General features: G+C 39.7%; 1 protein-coding gene across 1 annotated transcript in view; it reads right to left on the bottom strand.

Annotated features, from left to right (window-relative positions):
* Positions 1 to 4,928: 4,928 nt before the first annotated feature.
* Positions 4,929 to 18,040, bottom strand: part of LOC135092214 (persulfide dioxygenase ETHE1, mitochondrial-like) — a 28,275-nt gene continuing 15,163 nt past the window's right edge. The window contains exons 2-7 of the mRNA XM_063990546.1: positions 12,939 to 13,083; positions 10,996 to 11,081; positions 10,064 to 10,163; positions 7,831 to 8,013; positions 7,183 to 7,299; positions 4,929 to 6,801 (exon numbers count right to left, since the gene is read on the bottom strand). Coding sequence (XP_063846616.1) covers positions 6,722 to 6,801; positions 7,183 to 7,299; positions 7,831 to 8,013; positions 10,064 to 10,163; positions 10,996 to 11,081; positions 12,939 to 13,083 — 711 coding nt within the window. The 3' untranslated portion in view covers positions 4,929 to 6,721. The remainder of the gene's footprint in view (positions 6,802 to 7,182; positions 7,300 to 7,830; positions 8,014 to 10,063; positions 10,164 to 10,995; positions 11,082 to 12,938; positions 13,084 to 18,040) is intronic.

Genomic DNA, 18,040 nt, shown 5'->3' with positions numbered 1-18,040 from the left:
TGTGTGGCGGGTCAGTCTGTCCACAACATTGCCAGCCAAACACACCATGCCGCGCACCACATGGCCTCCTTCAACACACTCCTGTTAGCGCCCTCCCCGCCTTCCAACAGCGCCCTCACGCCTCACGCCGTCCCACCATACGCCATCCAACCTTCCCCAGGACCGCCAGCACCAACAAGCACTTCCAAACGTTCATACACAGAAAAATGTTCGAGGCAGTGACCTACCGGGGCCGCCGATGAAGAGGGAAAGACAGGCTGGCCAACCTCTCCGAGACAACAGACTGGCGCGATGGTTCTTTTCAATCACAACAAAGCCTATTATAAATACTATATCTTCCATCATAATCCTAGTACACTCGTCACTAGTTTATTTAAGTAGATAGATTAAAAAGTGTAGTTGAAATCATTGTTAATACGCTTTCTTCATAGGAACAAAAGAGTAATATATATATATATTTTTTTTTTCCTTCAAGATAGTACCGACATCTCTTCCAGGTGACATCAATTCTAAAATTATTTATTTAAGCAATAATATTGAAAGAAATTATCTGAAATCATCGCTATTGTTTTTACATACATGTGATCAGTGCAGAAAATATTAGTAACCCTTACAAATGAAAACTAAAGAAAACAAACTTTTTTGTTTTCTTGGGGGAGACTAATGATAAGAAACGAGTATTTTTTTTTTTATGTAGGAAGGACACTGGCCAAGGGCAACAAAAATATAATAAAAAATTTTTAAAAAAATGCCCACTGAAATGCCAGTCCCATAAAAAGGGTCAAAGCAGTGGTCAAAAATTGATGAATAAGTGTCTTGAAACCTCCATCTTGAAGGAATTCAAGTCATAAGAAAGTGGAAATACAGAAGCAGGCAGGGAGTTCCAGAGAAAGGGATGAATGATTGAGAATACTGGTTAACTCTTGCGTTAGAGAGGTGGACAGAATAGGGGTAAGAGAAAGAAGAAAGCCTTGTGCAGCGAGGCCGCGGAAGGAGGGGAGGCATGCAGTTAGCAAGATCAGAAGAGCAGTTAGCATGAAAATAGCGGTAGAAGACAGCTAGATATGCAACATTGCGGCGGTGAGAGAGAGGCTGAAGACAGTCAGTTAGAGGAGAGGAGTTGATGAGACGAAAAGCTTTTGATTCCACCCTGTCTAAAAGAGCAGTATGAGTGGAACCCCCCCCCCCCCAGACATGTGAAGCATACTCCATACATGGACGGATAAGGCCCTTGTGCAGAGTTAGCAGCTGGGGGGGTGAGAAAAACTGGCGGAGACGTCTCAGAACACCTAACTTCATAGAAGCTGTTTTAGCTAGAGATGAGATGTGAAGTTTCCAGTTCAGATCATAAGTAAAGGACAGACCGAGGATGTTCAGTGTAGAAGAGGGGGACAGTTGACTGTCATTGAAGAAGAGAGGATAGTTGTCTGGAAGGTTGTGTCGAGTTGATAGATGGAGGAATTGAGTTTTTGAGGCATTGAACAATACCAAGTTTGCTCTGCCCCAATCAGAAATTTTAGAAAGATCAGAAGTCAAGCGTTCTGTGGCTTCCCTGCGTGATATGTTTACCTCCTGAAGGGTTGGACGTCTATGAAAAGACGTGGAAAAGTGCAGGGTGGTATCATCAGCGTAGGAGTGGATAGGACAAGAAGTTTGGTTTAGAAGATCATTAATGAATAATAAGAAGAGAGTGGGAGACAGGATAGAACCCTGAGGAACACCACTGTTAATAGATTTAGGAGAAGAACAGTGACCGTCTACCACAGCAGCAATAGAACGGTCAGAAAGGAAACTTGAGATGAAGTTACAGAGAGAAGGATAGAAACCGTAGGAGGGTAGTTTGGAAATCAAAGCTTTGTGCCAGATTCTATCAAAAGCTTTTGATATGTCCAAGGCAACAGCAAAAGTTTCACCAAAATCTCTAAAAGAGGATGACCAAGACTCAGTAAGGAAAGCCAGAAGATCACCAGTAGAGCGGCCTTGACGGAACCCATACTGGTGATCAGATAGAAGGTTGTGAAGTGATAGATGTTTAAGAGTCTTCCTGTTGAGGATAGATTCAAAAACTTTAGATAGGCAGGAAATTAAAGCAATAGGACGGTAGTTTGAGGGATTAGAACGGTCACCCTTCTGAGGAACAGGTTGAATGTAGGCAAACTTCCAGCAAGAAGGAAAGGTAGATGTTGACAGACAGAGCTGAAAGAGTTGGACTAGGCAAAGTGCAAGCACGGAGGCACAGTTTCGGAGAACAATAGGAGGGATCCCATCAGGTCCATAAGCCTTCCGAGGGTTTAGGCCAGCGAGGGCATGGAAAACATCATTGCGAAGAATTTTAATACGTGGCATGAAGTAGTCAGAGGGTGGAGGAGAGGGAGGAACAAGCCCAGAATCGTCCAAGGTAAAGTTTTTAGCAAAGGTTTGAGCAAAGAGTTCAGCTTTATAAATAGATGTGATAGCAGTGGTGCCATCTGGTTGAAGTAGAGGAGGGAAAGAAGAAGAAGCAAAGTTATTGGAGATATTTTTGGCTAGATGCCAGAAATCACGAGGGGAGTTAGATCTTGAAAGGTTTTGACATTTTCTGTTAATGAAGGAGTTTTTGGCTAGTTGGAGAACAGACTTGGCATGGTTCCGGGCAGAAATATAAAGTGCATGAGATTCCGGTGATGTAAGGCTTAAGTACCTTTTGTGGGCCACCTCTCTATCATGTATAGCACGAGAACAAGCTGTGTTAAACCAAGGTTTAGAAGGTTTAGGACGAGAAAAAGAGTGAGGAATGTACGCCTCCATGCCAGACACTATCACCTCTGTTATGCGCTCAGCACACAAAGACGGGTCTCTGACACGGAAGCAGTAGTCATTCCAAGGAAAATCTGCAAAATACCTCCTCAGGTCCCCCCAACTAGCAGAGGTAAAACGCCAGAGGCACCTTCGCTTAGAGGGATCCTGAGGAGGGATTGGAGCGATAGGACAAAATAAAGATATGAGATTGTGATCGGAGGAGCCCAACGGAGAAGAAAGGGTGACAGCATAAGCAGAAGGATTACAGGTCAGGAAAAGGTCAAGAATGTTGGGCGTATCTCCAAGACGGTCAGGAATACGAGTAGGGTGTTGCACCAATTGCTCTAGGTCATGGAGGATAGCAAAGTTGTAGGCTAGTTCACCTGGATGGTCAGTGAAGGGAGAGGAAAGCCAAAGCTGGTGGTGAATATTGAAGTCTCCAAGAATGGAGATCTCTGCAAAAGGGAAGAGGGTCAGAATGTGCTCCACTTTAGAAGTTAAGTAGTCAAAGAATTTCTTATAGTCAGAGGATTTAGGTGAGAGGTATACAGCACAGATAAATTTAGTATGAGTGACTCTGTAGTCGTAGCCAAATGGTGGAAAACTCGGAAGATTCAAGAGCGTGGGCACGAGAGCAGGTTAAGTCATTGCGCACATAAACGCAGCATCCAGCTTTGGATCGAAAATGAGGATAGAGAAAGTAGGAGGGAACAGAAAAGGGGCTACTGTCAGTTGCCTCAGACACCTGAGTTTCAGTGAGGAAAAGAAGATGAGGTTTAGAAGAGGAGAGGTGGTGTTCTACAGATTGAAAATTAGATCTTAGACCGCGAATGTTGCAGAAGTTAATGAAGAAAAAGTTGAGGTGGGTGTCAAGACACTTAGGGTCGTCGACAGAAAGGCAGTCCGACCTGGGGACATTTATGGTCCCCTCCCCAGATGGGGACTCCGAGGCTGGTGTAGGAGTCGCCATGATAATTTTAAAATTTTTGAGTGAAGGGTGTGTGTGTTATTAGGTGCTTATAGTTTTGTGTGGAGGAAGAGAGTTGTCTTTAGAGGGCAGGCTGTGACTGCCCCCTTGTGTTGTGAGACACAAAGGGAAACGTTCAGTGAGGTCACAGCTGGGTTTAATGATAAGTTCACAGCACCCCCTGAACAGTGCTTTAGACCTCACTGGGAGTAATTATCGTTTTGGCAGGTGTCTACTGCCTCCTATAAAATCCATTTATGACTGGCGTAAATAAATCAAGGCCAGAAGGAGACTAACAGTAGCAAGCATTCTGACAGTATTTGTACTACTACCTACTCACTGAGGTAATATTGGTCCTACCTTCCCTGCAGGGCTCTCACTTCTAGGGATTTTGTCCCCAGACTTGGACTTTTCATACATTTAGTGACTGACATTCAGGGGATTTTCGCTCTGTGGGAATTTACAGCTGTTATTAATATCTAATACCTAAAATTATTCGTTAGCGTTTACTAAATGGCATTGCGCAAGCGAGCATTATCTACTGGAGTCTACAACATTGAAGTTTCAGCCACTCATGTGCAGCAACGCTTATTAAAGGCAGGTTTACACGGGGCTGTTTTTCCACCCAGCTGGGTGAAAAAAAAAAAAAAAAAAAAAAAAACTCATTAAAAAGCATAAGTGAATCCAATTTTGAGTCTAGCCTGAATCCAAGTTGCTCATCCCGGAATCTTCGAGCTTTGAGAAGTTTCCTCTACCGCTCTGAGTCAGGCGTCACACCATCACCCCTCACTGCTGCCCTTTACCAGTATCAAGTAGGAGAGCGAGGGGCAGGCAGAGGGAATACCGAACTGAAATAACATTCCATTCCTTTATAATTATGACACCAGCCTGCCACAGCTGACACAAATATAAATAGTAGTGGTAATAATTTGTCCCTTTGCCAAGTATCAAGAAAAACAAGGGGCAGGCAGAGGGAATACCTTACTGAAATAATAACACTCAATTCCTTTAATTACAACCCCAACCTGCCACAGCCAACACAAATATAACTGTAATAATCTGTCCCTTTACCGAATGCACTGCCCCAACACAACACTTAGAAACACACCCACACACAGGTCATCACAGCACTGCTGCACACGGAGGCACAGACACTTCTCAGTGGGCCAATAAAACATTTGTGTTGCATTATTCAGTATGCAGTGTATTTTTCCTTCAATCCACTTCTATACATATAAATAAATTGTGCTTTTGTGCATAAAAATACATTACACCCATCACCAGTTACTGGAAATACTAAAATATATTAACTACTCTGTGTTTTAAAATAATTCTTCAGTATCGACACATTAAAATCAAACTATAAAATCTTTGTGGTAACTCATTCTCTTATCACCTACTGTGGCTGTGGTGCTAATCAACATGTAGGCACAAAACCTCCCAGTGCTACTCTCTCTCTCTCTCTCAACATTCCAAGTTTTATTTCTGGGTTGCTTACTGAAATCATGTCCAGGGATTGGCCAATATATGTGTCTTCTCTAGCTGTTTCTCTCCCTTGCATCTTCTGTTGCTTCCACTTTCTACAAGTCTACTCTCAATCCAATTCTCTTTCAATCCCTTCATCATCCATACTCAGCAGGTGTTTTAGAGATGTCTTCATAGGTTTCTCATTCCCTCTCCTTACTAGATGGCCAAATCACACACACACACACACACACAGATGCACCATTACTCTCAGCACCAGGAGTTGGGAGGCAAGAAATCATGGTATTGTGCCCAACATGCTAACCAGACCAGCCCACAGCAGCCTCTATGCATCACAATACTATCACATGTGCCGTACAACCACTATTACACAGGGCACATTCCCCACAGCAAGCAGTTCCCACCCACACAGCCAGGAGTCAAGTCAGAGGGTGACTGCTTCCATGAGCCCTCCATGTTCACACCTACCATCTCGGTGCATATCTGAAGAAAGCGTCTGAATTAAATTTTCACGTTTATTCGTAAGTACACTACTGTCATAAGCTGATGCTGTTGTGATAAATTATCGTGATAACGATATCGGGTCATCGGTTATCCGATAATTACTTTTCCCGCGTTACTGATTCATCAGCTTTGTCGATACTTTGTTCCAAACTAGCAATGATCAATAATTTTTAGTTTTTGGAACATGAACATGTTGAAGTTTTAAACTTTCAGAGTCAAATGTAGTTATTTTACTTAAAGCAACACTTTTCATTGGTGAAGAGACAGGATAAGCATTGAATTTGAATTTTTTCTAAGATTTTTCCAAGTTTTCTAAGATAAAGATAAAGATTTGGATTTATCAACTTTTTTTTATTCAAAATGTCATTATCTTTATCAATAGTATTGGAATTCTGAATTTATTGATTTATCGATTATTGGGCGAAAAATTTATCGCCAGTTATCAATTACCAGTTGTCACCGATAAGATTACCGTTATTGATTTATCGGTTATTGTGATCAATTTTTTTTTTTTTTTTTTTGTTATCACACCCACCTAAGATTACTATACTTTTAAGTGAAATAATTACAAGATCTGAAGGATTTTCAGATGTCATTCTGCATAAGAGAAGTTCCCTCGTAAGAATGTTTGCTCAAGGAATCAGTAATTGCTTATAAAAAAAGGTTACTGGAGCACTCTGCTCTCTCATCACAACTATTTCCAAAGGCCACAGAGATGATTAAACAGGTTCTCAAGAACGTTTCTCCTGTTAATAATGCAGAAACCTTGCTAATCTCTCTCTACAACCACAAAAACACCCTTAAAAACACGTGCCACTTCTACTAAAGCATTTTGAAAGTTGTCAAGGTGCAGCGCATAAGTGTTTCAGAGTACAGTTCCTTTCCGCGGGAATCTTGCCCTGTGTAGCAGCAGCTTAAGGTAGCCAAGGCACCACCACCTCAACACCACCACCACTACCACCATCACTGCCATCCCTGTCATCACATCTATTCATCCTTCAGCTTCTCTGCCAGGTCATCAGGAAGGTTGTACAGCCCACACACCTTGTTGGCTGGCAGGGAGATGTCTGTGGGAGACAAGGAGGGGGTTTAGTAGTAGTAGTAGTAGTAGTAGTAGTAGTAGTAGTAGTAGTAGTAGTAGTAGTAGTAGTAGTAGTAGTAGTAGCAGTAGTAAAAGTATGTCTGAAAAGTGAAGATAAATAGAAGGATTGGGAAGATTACAAGAAAAAAGAGAAGCAAGAGGAGGAAGAGCATACTAGACAACTCTTGATAGAAAACAACAACAACAACAACAACACACACCTTCCATTCCCTCTAAAACACCTTTAAATCTGCCTTACAGTCCCAAAAACAGCCACTTATTCCTATCCCTCCTCTCACTCCCTCTACAACACCCTCACATATCCCATACAATCAATGCAGTGTGCCTCAATCACCAGAGTACCCACCTATCTTCCTAGGGTATGCCAGGCCCAAGTTGTTCATGAGGTCAATAAACTCCTCCTTGCTCTTGGTCAGGCGAGGATTAAACTCCTTCTCTTCTGCCACAGATGTCACGGTATGTCCTGTTGGCGCAGACAAAGAGATGTTTTACTTGTTGTGGTGGTGGTGATGGTGGTGGTGACATTCTCAGGGTCAGTAATGAGGGTAGGACAAGAAATAAAGTTTTCAAGCTTGTAAAAGTTAGATTTAAAGGATAGGAAGGAATTGGTTCTAAAATGTGGTGGTAGATGAATGGAATGGACTCAGCATTCAGGTTGTTAGTGCTGAGTCATTAGGGAGCTTTAAAAGATTAAATGGATAAATGGGGATGACAGGTGGAACAAACTAAACTCACAAACATCAACAAGAAAAAGTGAAAAAAACATACAAACCACACTTCCATATGTACCCAAATCCTCTTCAAAACATTTCCCTAAATCTTCAATGCCTTAGACCCTCACTACCCTCACTGTAATCATCCCCCAACACAGTCATGGGCCATGTAAACACCATCAAAAATTACAGTTCTCCCAAACCCTCTTTAAAATACACTTACTCGTACCTACATGTTTCCCAAATGCCTCGGCACCTCACTGCCCTCACTGCACACTCACCAACATAGTCATGGGCTGGGTAGAGAGCAAAGTCGTCAGGGAGGCTCAGGATCTGGGAGTGGACTGACTCATAGAGGGTTTCGGCAGATCCCTCCTGGAAGTCGGTCCGGCCGCACCCTCGGACGAGCAGTGCGTCGCCAGTCAAGGCAAACTTTTCCCCATGACACACATAGGTAACGCAGCCTGCAAGGAATCAGTGGTGTGATAGATACTGCTTGTTTTTCTGTTTGTCGTTTCTTTCTCCCCCTACAGGGTTCCGAGCTGCTAATACAAACATCCTGAGTCACATGCAGAATCAAGATCAAGAGGAAGGTGAGCGTCAAGGATACAATGATACAATTACTCTCAGGAATTAATTGTGCAGTTAAGATTTCAAAATTCTTCCGTAAAAAAAATTCATAAATAAAAAGTTATGATGTACCTATCGAGATCTTCAAATTTTTCCATGTTTGTATGCTTAACAAAGCCTTAATTTTTGTTTATATTGCCTCTTGTGTATTTGTCTACCATCTCAAACAAGAGTTCTTCACCTACTCAGTGAGGTTTTATAATCAACTTTACACATCAGAAACTGAAAGGTCTTAGGAATTCATTGTGCAATTAAGATCTTAAAATTATTCTGTGTTTGTGCACTTAACAAGATTTCAAAATTCTTCAATATTTGTGTACCTACTTTGCAAATTTCTTTCATGTTTATGCACTTAACAAGACCTCAAAATTCCTTCATATTTATGCACTTAACAAGATTTAAAGATTCTTTCATATTTGTGTATTTAACAAGACCTCAAAATGTTTCAATATTTGTGTACCTCCTTAGCAAATTTCTTTCATGTTTGTGCACTTAACAAGACCCAAAATTCTTCCACCTCATCTCTTGTATTTGTAGTCTTCTGTACCATGTCAATGACAACAATTCTTTATCTACTCAACAGTATTTTACAATACCTTCCATCTGTCAAAACCTTTAATAATTTACCATATTCCAGCTTCAAGAATACTAAGACTACTCAATGGACCTTTACAATTATCACATATACCATTCTACAGCTAATCAACTGGCTTTCAAAATATCTCTATATATCATTGTCTCTACAATAATTCTACACCTAATCAACTGGGTTTCAAAATTTCTCTGTCATTTTCTCCAAAGCCTGTCATATGGCAGGCCTCAGAGTTCTATGGCTACTCGATGGGATGTCAAAATTCTCTTATTCATGGTCTGTAAAGCTTCCCCTGATGAGCATTTGGGTCTACAAGGTGATAAATATGTTGCTATTTTTTTTTTAAGTTGCTAATGTTCTCTGTAGGATTATCATGAAGATTTTCTTAAGAATTGCAAGATTCTCTAGAAATAATGCTTACAGGTTCATATCTTTAAAGAGATAAATAAAGTAAATAAAGTAAAAATGCATGTAGGTACATCTTTTAAGATTATAAGCAATACAATAAAGATCCTTAATTAAAGACTCATTGAAAATTTCCACAGGAGTCTTAAAGTTCTAAAAAATAAAATAAATGAAATAAAATAAATAAATAAATAAATAAATAAATAAATAAATAAATAAAATAAATAAATAAAAATAATAAATGAACTATACATGTACCTTAAATTAATAAATGAACTATACATGTATCTTTGTGACTCTGTAGACCTCTAACAATTCTCCTCAAAGTTGTAGTTAGTACTCTACAAAGCATTTAAAACTCTAAAAAAGTTCCACACCAGTATTAAAAAAGAAAAAAAAAATTATATATATATATATATATATATATATATATATATATATATATATATATATATATATATATATATATATATATATATATATATATATATATATATATATATATATATATATATACATATATATATATATATTACTGTATGACTACAAACCTCTGACAAATGTTTAAAAATCCATGCATGTAAGACTACAAATCCTTCAGAACTCTTTCAACATTCCTGAGGTTCACTAAGACTCATCACTGCTGTTCATCCCTTCACTGCGACATACAACAACACACACCACTACCACCAATGTATGGAGTCTTAATAACCACCTGCAAGAAAGAAGGTGACAAAAACATAAATAAATAAAAAAAAAAAAATAGATCTTGCAATTTCTAGCCAGTGCAGAGTTTGCAGGTGGGTGTGGAGCAAGAAAATGTGCCTTGGAGAGGTTGGTGGTGAAGGAAAGGTGTGTCAAACAGAGGAATTGTTGAGGGCACTTACCGTTGGTGTGTCCCGGGGTCTGTCGCACCTCCAGCTCCTGCTCGCCAAACTTCACCACCTCCCCGTGCTCGACGTGCACATCAGCCATGGCTCCTGACTCCTGTTGGGGCCAAACACACACACATACACACATCTTAATAATAATAATAGTAATAGTAATACAAACTTTATTTATTCAGTTTGTATACTAAAACTGAATCACTTTTTGGCTTCAGAACAGTTATGTACATTCAAAGTTAAAAGTCATACTGAAAACAGAAATTTCTATGAAAGTGTGCTCATTAAAATCATACAAAAACTCAAATCAATTTCTCTCAAGTAAAACCTAAAAAGTAAAAAAAAAAAAAAAAAAAAAACCTTTCATCTGCTCCCACTACAGAGACACACATCTATCTTCCCACTACAGACAGACAGACAGACACACAAATCTGTCTGTTTATCTAGGTATACAGCAGGCTGGCAGTCACACAGGAGTGGCCCAGACAAGACACCACACGCTCACACATATGTACACACGTCACTCATACTCTTAACCGAGGAAAGATACATATTTACAGAAACATAAGTAGATAGATATATATTTATGTAAATGAACAGATACACAGAGGTAGGGAGACAGGAGGTAATTATGTAAGAGAAAAATTATTAAATAAAGATATAGGTAGACAGATAATTATTAGTCTTACATCAAATCATGAAACACAAACAATAAATAAAAAATAGTAATAATAATAATAAGAAATAATAATAATACTGTATATCAAAAGCACTAATTTTAGTCCAGTCATGAAAAACAAGGTACATACATATTTTAGTGTGCACACACACACACACACACACACACACACACACACACACACACACACACACACACACAAGCTTGACTCACACCTACAGACCACAAACAAGTAAACCAGCAGGTAGACACAAACCTTTGAGATGACAGACTGGCAGGAAGGCACCAGTTTCTTCAGCAGGCCTGTGCCGGTGATGTGGTCGGCGTGCATGTGGGTGTTCACTGGCAAAGAGGTTGAAGGGAAATGTTAATGTAGTCGTCCCTCATTTCAGTTTCCATGGTTTCACTTTACATGGATTGCTGATGACTACAAATTCAAATAGCATATAGTTTATTGATAAATGTTTTCAACCATATAAATGCAGTTTTTCTTTATTTACACAATGTTCTGGGAGTTCAGGGGTGTTCCTAAGAGGGGGCATTAATTTTCCATGGGTGTGTGTCGCCTCACCCCAGTGGATAACGAGGGATGGCTGTACAATAATAAGACATCTGAGGTACGAAAGGCATCGATGTCTCTTGTTTATTGAAGTTATCAAAAGTATAACCATAATTTCAAAACAATTTGAAGGAAACATTTAACAAAAATTTTTTCCCCTCAATAGAAGAATAGACAAATAATTACAGAAAACGTGAAAGAGCACCACTGACAAATACTTATTTAATTATTCTACTGGAAAGACACACTCTGACTAATTCTTATTTATCTATTTATTCTACTGGAAGGGACACACATCTGATTCCAATTTACTATCTACTGTATAATCTTATTTTTTTCCCCTTATTAGAAAACACTGCTAATGATGGCACCTGACACGACTGCATCAATCCCACACTTACTTGCTCCCTATACCTAAGTGTGAGTGGGAGTTGAGGGGCAGGAGGGCAGTGTGAGGCAGGGTTGCTCAGAGTACTGGCTGGAACATGTACTGGGTTGCAAGCTCTTGTTTACTGGGTTGCAACATTGTAAACAGATATGTAAGGTGTGTGTGTGTGTGTGTGTGTGTGTGTGTGTGTGTGTGTGTGTGTGTGTGTGTGTGTGTGTGTGTGTGTGTGTGTGTGTGTGTGTGTGTGTGTGTGTGTGTGTGTGTGTGTAATAATAATAATAATAATAATAATAATAATAATAATAAACGGTTTATTCTTTAGGCAGTCAACAAACTGAAAATGTACATTGGGGGTGGGGAAATACTTGACATTAATCCTAAAGGTAAGTCAAATCTAGAAGAGACTATTGATTGATGGCTCGCACCATGGTGGGAATCGCACTGAGTCTGTACCGGTCCGTACGTGGCGCCTTTAGGGGCGTTATCTTATTGTGGTGTCTGGTGGTGTGTGTGTGTGTGTGTGTGTGTGTGTGTGTTACCTAGTTGTTATTTCCAGGGCCTGGGCTACACTGGTGAGGTCTTGTCTCCATTTGTGGTTTTAGAATGAATGGTTGTTGTAAAGCTTTTAATATAATGTCATTGTGATTTGGACCAAAAAGATGTATTGTAATGTATCTGTTAAGCAGAAAAATACCTGTGGTCTATAAAATTATCTATCTATCTCATTTTTTCCTCTAGTTTGTGCACACTTGTCGCTAAAATTCTCTTAAGTGTGTCTTTGTGGAGAACTAGTCCTCTCTGTGTTGTTTAGAGGGCTTCCTTTCATTCAACTTGTGTGGGTGTCCCCTTCTGTTTGCATGACTGCTTGTCTCTTTCATTAACAGTTTGTCATTGTCTACTCCATCCATCTTTACAAATTTGTAGATAGTGTGTGTGTGTGTGTGTGTGTGTGTGTGTGTGTGTGTGTGTGTGTGTGTGTGTGTGTGTGTGTGTGTGTGTGTGTGTGTGTGTGTGTGTGTGTGTGTGTGTGAACCAGTTTTCACATAAGGCACAACAGAACAGACATACATAAATCAAACTATACCATGATAATAATAAAAAAAAAAAAAAAAAAAAAATCTGCAGAACACTGATTTAAGGAACACCAAATGACATATCCCTGATGAAGTCCCCATCTTCACCAGCACACTCACTAGAATATATAAGAGATAGTGAAGAAAGAGGAACATGAGGGCAATCTGGGGACACTTACTAACATAGATGAGGTTCAGCCCCATCTGATCAACCAGTTTGGCATCTCTCTCAGCCAGTTCTATCACAGGGTCCACCAGCACGGCCTCCTTGGTGTCCGGGTCGGCCAGGAGGTAGGTGTAGGTGCAGGAGTCCCGGTCAAAGAGCTGTGGGAAGAATGTGGTGTCCTTATCATTGTTTTTCATTGATGTATTAATTTCACTGTTTGTCTGTTGTTATTGCCTCTTTTTTTAATATTTTGTTAGGTCTTTTCTGGTTGGTGTAGGTGCATATATATATATATATATATATATATATATATATATATATATATATATATATATATATATATATATATATATATATATATATATATATTTATTTATTTATTATTTTTCCATTTGTTTTCTCTGTGTGCAAACTTTTTTTTTTCATCTTCCAGTAAATTCCTTAAGTTTTACTTTATTCCCATCACATTTTTTTTTTAATAACACATGCATCCAACCATAATTATTAATACATTCACTTATTCATTGTTTTTTTTTTTATGTGTGTGTGTGTGCTCTTCATCGTTCCCTTCTCTGCTCCTAACCTTGCTTTGTTAGACACGCACAATGATACTAGTGTTGATAGTAACACACACACACACACACAAAGGGAAAGTGATCGCCTACACACACACACACACACACACACACACACACACCTACAACCCCTGTAATAAAACCCAGATATTAGAATAAACACCAATTATTATACGAAAAAAGTGTAACAAGTAACCAACATATACTGATTATCTACCTGTTCCCCTAATCCCTAATCCCTAATCCACCTGCATATAACCCTAACACGAAGGGGAGGCACAGGATATCGACTAAAATAACAAAAAAAGTAAATGGGAAAGGGAGGAAATAACTGGTCGATATAATCATTACGCAGGGAGGGTGGCGGGAGGGAGAGAGAAGCGACCACGTGGCTTTGTTGTTGTTTTGATCGAACCTTGATGCGCCGACCCCGTTAAGGTGAGCTCCTGTAATATTCCTTTCACTCACCTTTTTCTCTTGGGTCAGTTTGCTTTTTGTGACTCAGGTGTGTGTGTGTGTGTGTGTGTGTGTGTGTGTGTGTGTGTGTGTGTGTGTGTGTGTGTGTGTGTGTGTGTTGAGGGTACACTGAATACTGCACATTAGCACTCCCACATACAAAACTCTCTCTCTCTCTCTCTCTCTCTCTCTCTCTCTCTCTCTCTCTCTCTCTCTCTCTCTCTCTCTCTCTCTCCACATACACACACACACACACACACACACACACACACACACACACACACACACACACACACACACTACCACTACCACCAACAACAACAATTTACATAACAGGAACTAAGAAAACATTAATATTTCACAGCATTAAAGAAAAAAATCATGATAAAAACATCCCCGATTCCCCAAACACTGCCATCAAGAAGGAACATCGTACATTATACAAAACTATTTAACCTTTTACCATTAACCACGATACGAGTCAGACTGGTGATATTTCCATGAATTTTGGCGACACGAGAGAGAGAGAGAGAGAGAGAGAGAGAGAGAGAGAGAGAGAGAGAGAGAGAGAGAGAGAGAGAGAGAGAGAGAGAGAGAGAACAGAAGAAAAAAAATATATATAATTCCTTAAGACATTCACTTTTAATGATCATGTGTGTATTGTTTGGTTAGATAATTAATTAGGTTAGTTACTTAGGCAGCATTCGTGAGTTGGCTGAGTAATTAGGCTGGAATGAGTTAGCATAGGAAGTGAGGAATGAAAAGGCTGGTGTAATGTTGCTACACAAGAAAAAAAAAAACAATATTACCATTTAACAATTAATACAAACAGTAGTAGTAGTAGTAGTAGTAGTAGTACAACAACAACAACAACAACAACAACAACAACAACAACAACAACAACAACAACATATGTATCTGCAGAGTAGATAATTAGCGCATACAAAAGCTGAAGAAAATATATTACCGCGTTTAGTTACCCCGTTAAAAGCAGCACAAACACTAATGATAGAAAAAAATAAATAAATAAAAAGGTATAAAACACTAATTACATTCTTTTGAGATTCAGGGACGCACAACACCACACCTTAATATGGCTTAGGGATTGCACCTTTTAATAATTCTGCCACAAGGTGAAGGGGGAGGGAGAGGGGTGATGGGGAAGGGAGAGTGGGAGAAGGAGGGAGGGGGATTATATAAACATTAGGCGTCCCTGTGTGTCTGCTACTCTTCCTGCTCTCTCTCTCTCTCTCTCTCTCTCTCTCTCTCTCTCTCTCGTTATATGTCAGTTTCTTTTTTCTGTCATTTACAAGTTTATATTTTTTACTTTTTTTGTATTTGGTTCGTCTTTTTATTTAATGGAGGTTCTATTTTTTGCTTTTAATTGGTTTTTATGTTGCAATGGCCAAAGATAATTACGTATTATTTTCTTGTTCTCCTTTTTATTTATTTTTATTCGTCGTCATCGTTGTCATATTCTTTTTCCTTTTCTCATCTCTTTTCGTTGTCATATTATTTTCCTTTCATCTTCCTCCAACTCTTTATTTCTTTGTCCTTTCTTCTTTATCTTCATCCTCGTCCTCCTGTCCCTGTCACCACGCTCATTAACTTCCTCGCACTTCACAGTTCATTCTGGGTACCTCCACTACTTTCAAAAGACTCCAGATGAAGCTACACGGGTTTTTAAGTGCGTTTTTACGATTCTAGTGACAGATTAACAAGATTTTTACATTATGAACAAGGAAAACACTCTTGAAAACTCGGCTAATCATATCTGTGGCCTTAGAAAATACTCGTGGTAAGAGAGCAAAGCGTTTCTGAATACGGGTCTTAGTGCCAACATCCACTCGACCTTCCAGCCATCCATCAACATCTTCCTGAACTCGGTTGGTGGGTGGGTGGGCGGGCGGCAGGCAGGCAACACCACCACACCACCACCACCACCACCACCTTGCCGAGTCGCCGCCTCAAGGAGAACATCCAGGAAGGGCAGCAGTGTGGCAATACGAAGGGTTTCTTTCCTCCCCCAAGGATTACAAACTCACTACCTGTTTTCAATGCATCATCAAAATGTGTTCAAAAGTGAAAAAAAAAGTATTCTGGGAAAATTTTCCATTACATTTTGCCCTTTCCACATCAGACTGACTGTCTTCAGCCTCTCTCTGCACCTCTTGTTATCTTCTACCGCTATTTTCACGCCAACTGCTCTTATGATCTCGCTAACTGAATGCCTCCCCTCTTCAAGCGGCCTCGCTATACAAAACTCTCTACTTTCTCTTACACATATTCCGTCCACCTCTATAATGGAAGAGTTAACCAGTACTCTCAATCATCCACCCCTATTCCGTCCACCTCTCTAATGCAAGAGTTAACCAGTATTCTTAATCCTTCATCCCTTTCTCTGGTAAACTCTTGAACTCCCTGCTTGCTTCTGTATTTTCTCCTTCCTATGACTTAAACTCTTTCAAGGGGGAGGTTTCAAGACACTTATCCTTCAATTTGGATGATGCTTTGGACCTATCTTTTGGGACTGGCATCTCAGTAGGCCTTTTTCTTCACTCTCTTTATTGCCCTTGGCCAGTGCCCCTATTACATGACAAAAAGACGGTCTTCTACGACTAATGAAAATGAATCTGATGTTTTCAGAAGGATAATTTGCAACCATGTGAGGCTAAACGCTGTAAAAAATAAAGTGCCTGATTCATTACACCTGTCCAATTAACGCAACTAACTATACCACACCATCTAATTACTCTCACTTCTACCTGTCCACCTCACTAATGCAAGTGTCAACCAGTGCCTCAACATCATCTTTTCCATTGGTAAACTCTTCCAATCTACCTGGTTCCTCATTCAATACATCTATCCAATTAACTCACTGTATACCACACCATCTAATGCCCACTTCTGCCTGTCCACATTAATGCAAACGTGAACCAGCACCTCATTCTCATCACCTAAACTGGTAAAACTCTTCAAATCTGCCTCGTTCCTCTCCGATTAATCAATACAACTCACTATAACACACCACCTGATTACTCCCACGTCTACCTGTCCACCTCACTAATGCAAGCGTGAAGCAGCACCTCACTCTCATCATCTGTGCAGGTAAACTCTTTAAATTTGCCTCGTCCCGTTTCATTTCTCCTTGCTATGACTTGGAACACTTCAAGAGAGAGACGTAGAAAAATACTTACGCAACTTAACTCACCAACCTGATAGTTTTTTTTTTTTTTTCTGCATTTTTTGGGGGTGACGGGGAGGAGAAAGTGAGTTATACAGCATTTTTTTTTATTCATTATATTTATCTATTTATTATCCATCAATTTCTACATTTTTTTGTTCGCGCAGAGAGAGAGAGAGAGAGAGAGAGAGAGAGAGAGAGAGAGAGAGAGAGAGAGAGAGAGAGAGAGAGAGAGAGAGATTATTATGCAGTCTTTCCATTTATCTATTTCTTTATTTTTGTTTTACTCGTTCATTTATTTACTATTTTTTTCAGTCTTTCCCCAACCTTCAGAACATGGAGAGAGAGAGAGAGAGGAGAGAGAGAGAGAGAGAGAGAGAGAGAGAGAGAGAGAGAGAGAGAGAGAGAGAGAGAGAGAGAGAGAGAGAGAGAGAGAGAGAGAGAGAGAGAGAGCGTTTGTGAGTGTACGAGCGAGCAAGCAAACAAACAAAAGAAAAACAAACACATACACACAAAGTATCCGTCCCGTGGTGTTTCAAGGCTTCTGGCGTGTCAAGAAGGATCAATAGAGGAGTCCCGCCCTTAAGACAGGCCTGTGAGGTGCCCTGGTTAACACACAAAGGTTACGCTGTGCTGCCTCGTCCCCACAGACACACACACACACACACACACACACACACACGGGACTGCCTCACGCCTCACACACGCTGTAACACTTCGCCCCTTGTTTATTTGTTTGTTTGTTTATACATTTTTATTTATCTAATATTTTTTTTGTGTGTTTGTGTGTGATAAATGTTATATAGATAATTTCAATGATATTTGTCTTGAATTACGTGTGTGCTTCTGGATTTGTAGGTAATAAATTGCGAATATATTTACCTGCTTACCTGTCCATTC

This window comes from Scylla paramamosain, chromosome 39 (assembly GCF_035594125.1).
Source record: "Scylla paramamosain isolate STU-SP2022 chromosome 39, ASM3559412v1, whole genome shotgun sequence".
NCBI lineage: Eukaryota > Metazoa > Arthropoda > Malacostraca > Decapoda > Portunidae > Scylla > Scylla paramamosain.
This window is presented reverse-complemented; position numbering and strand designations above follow the sequence as displayed.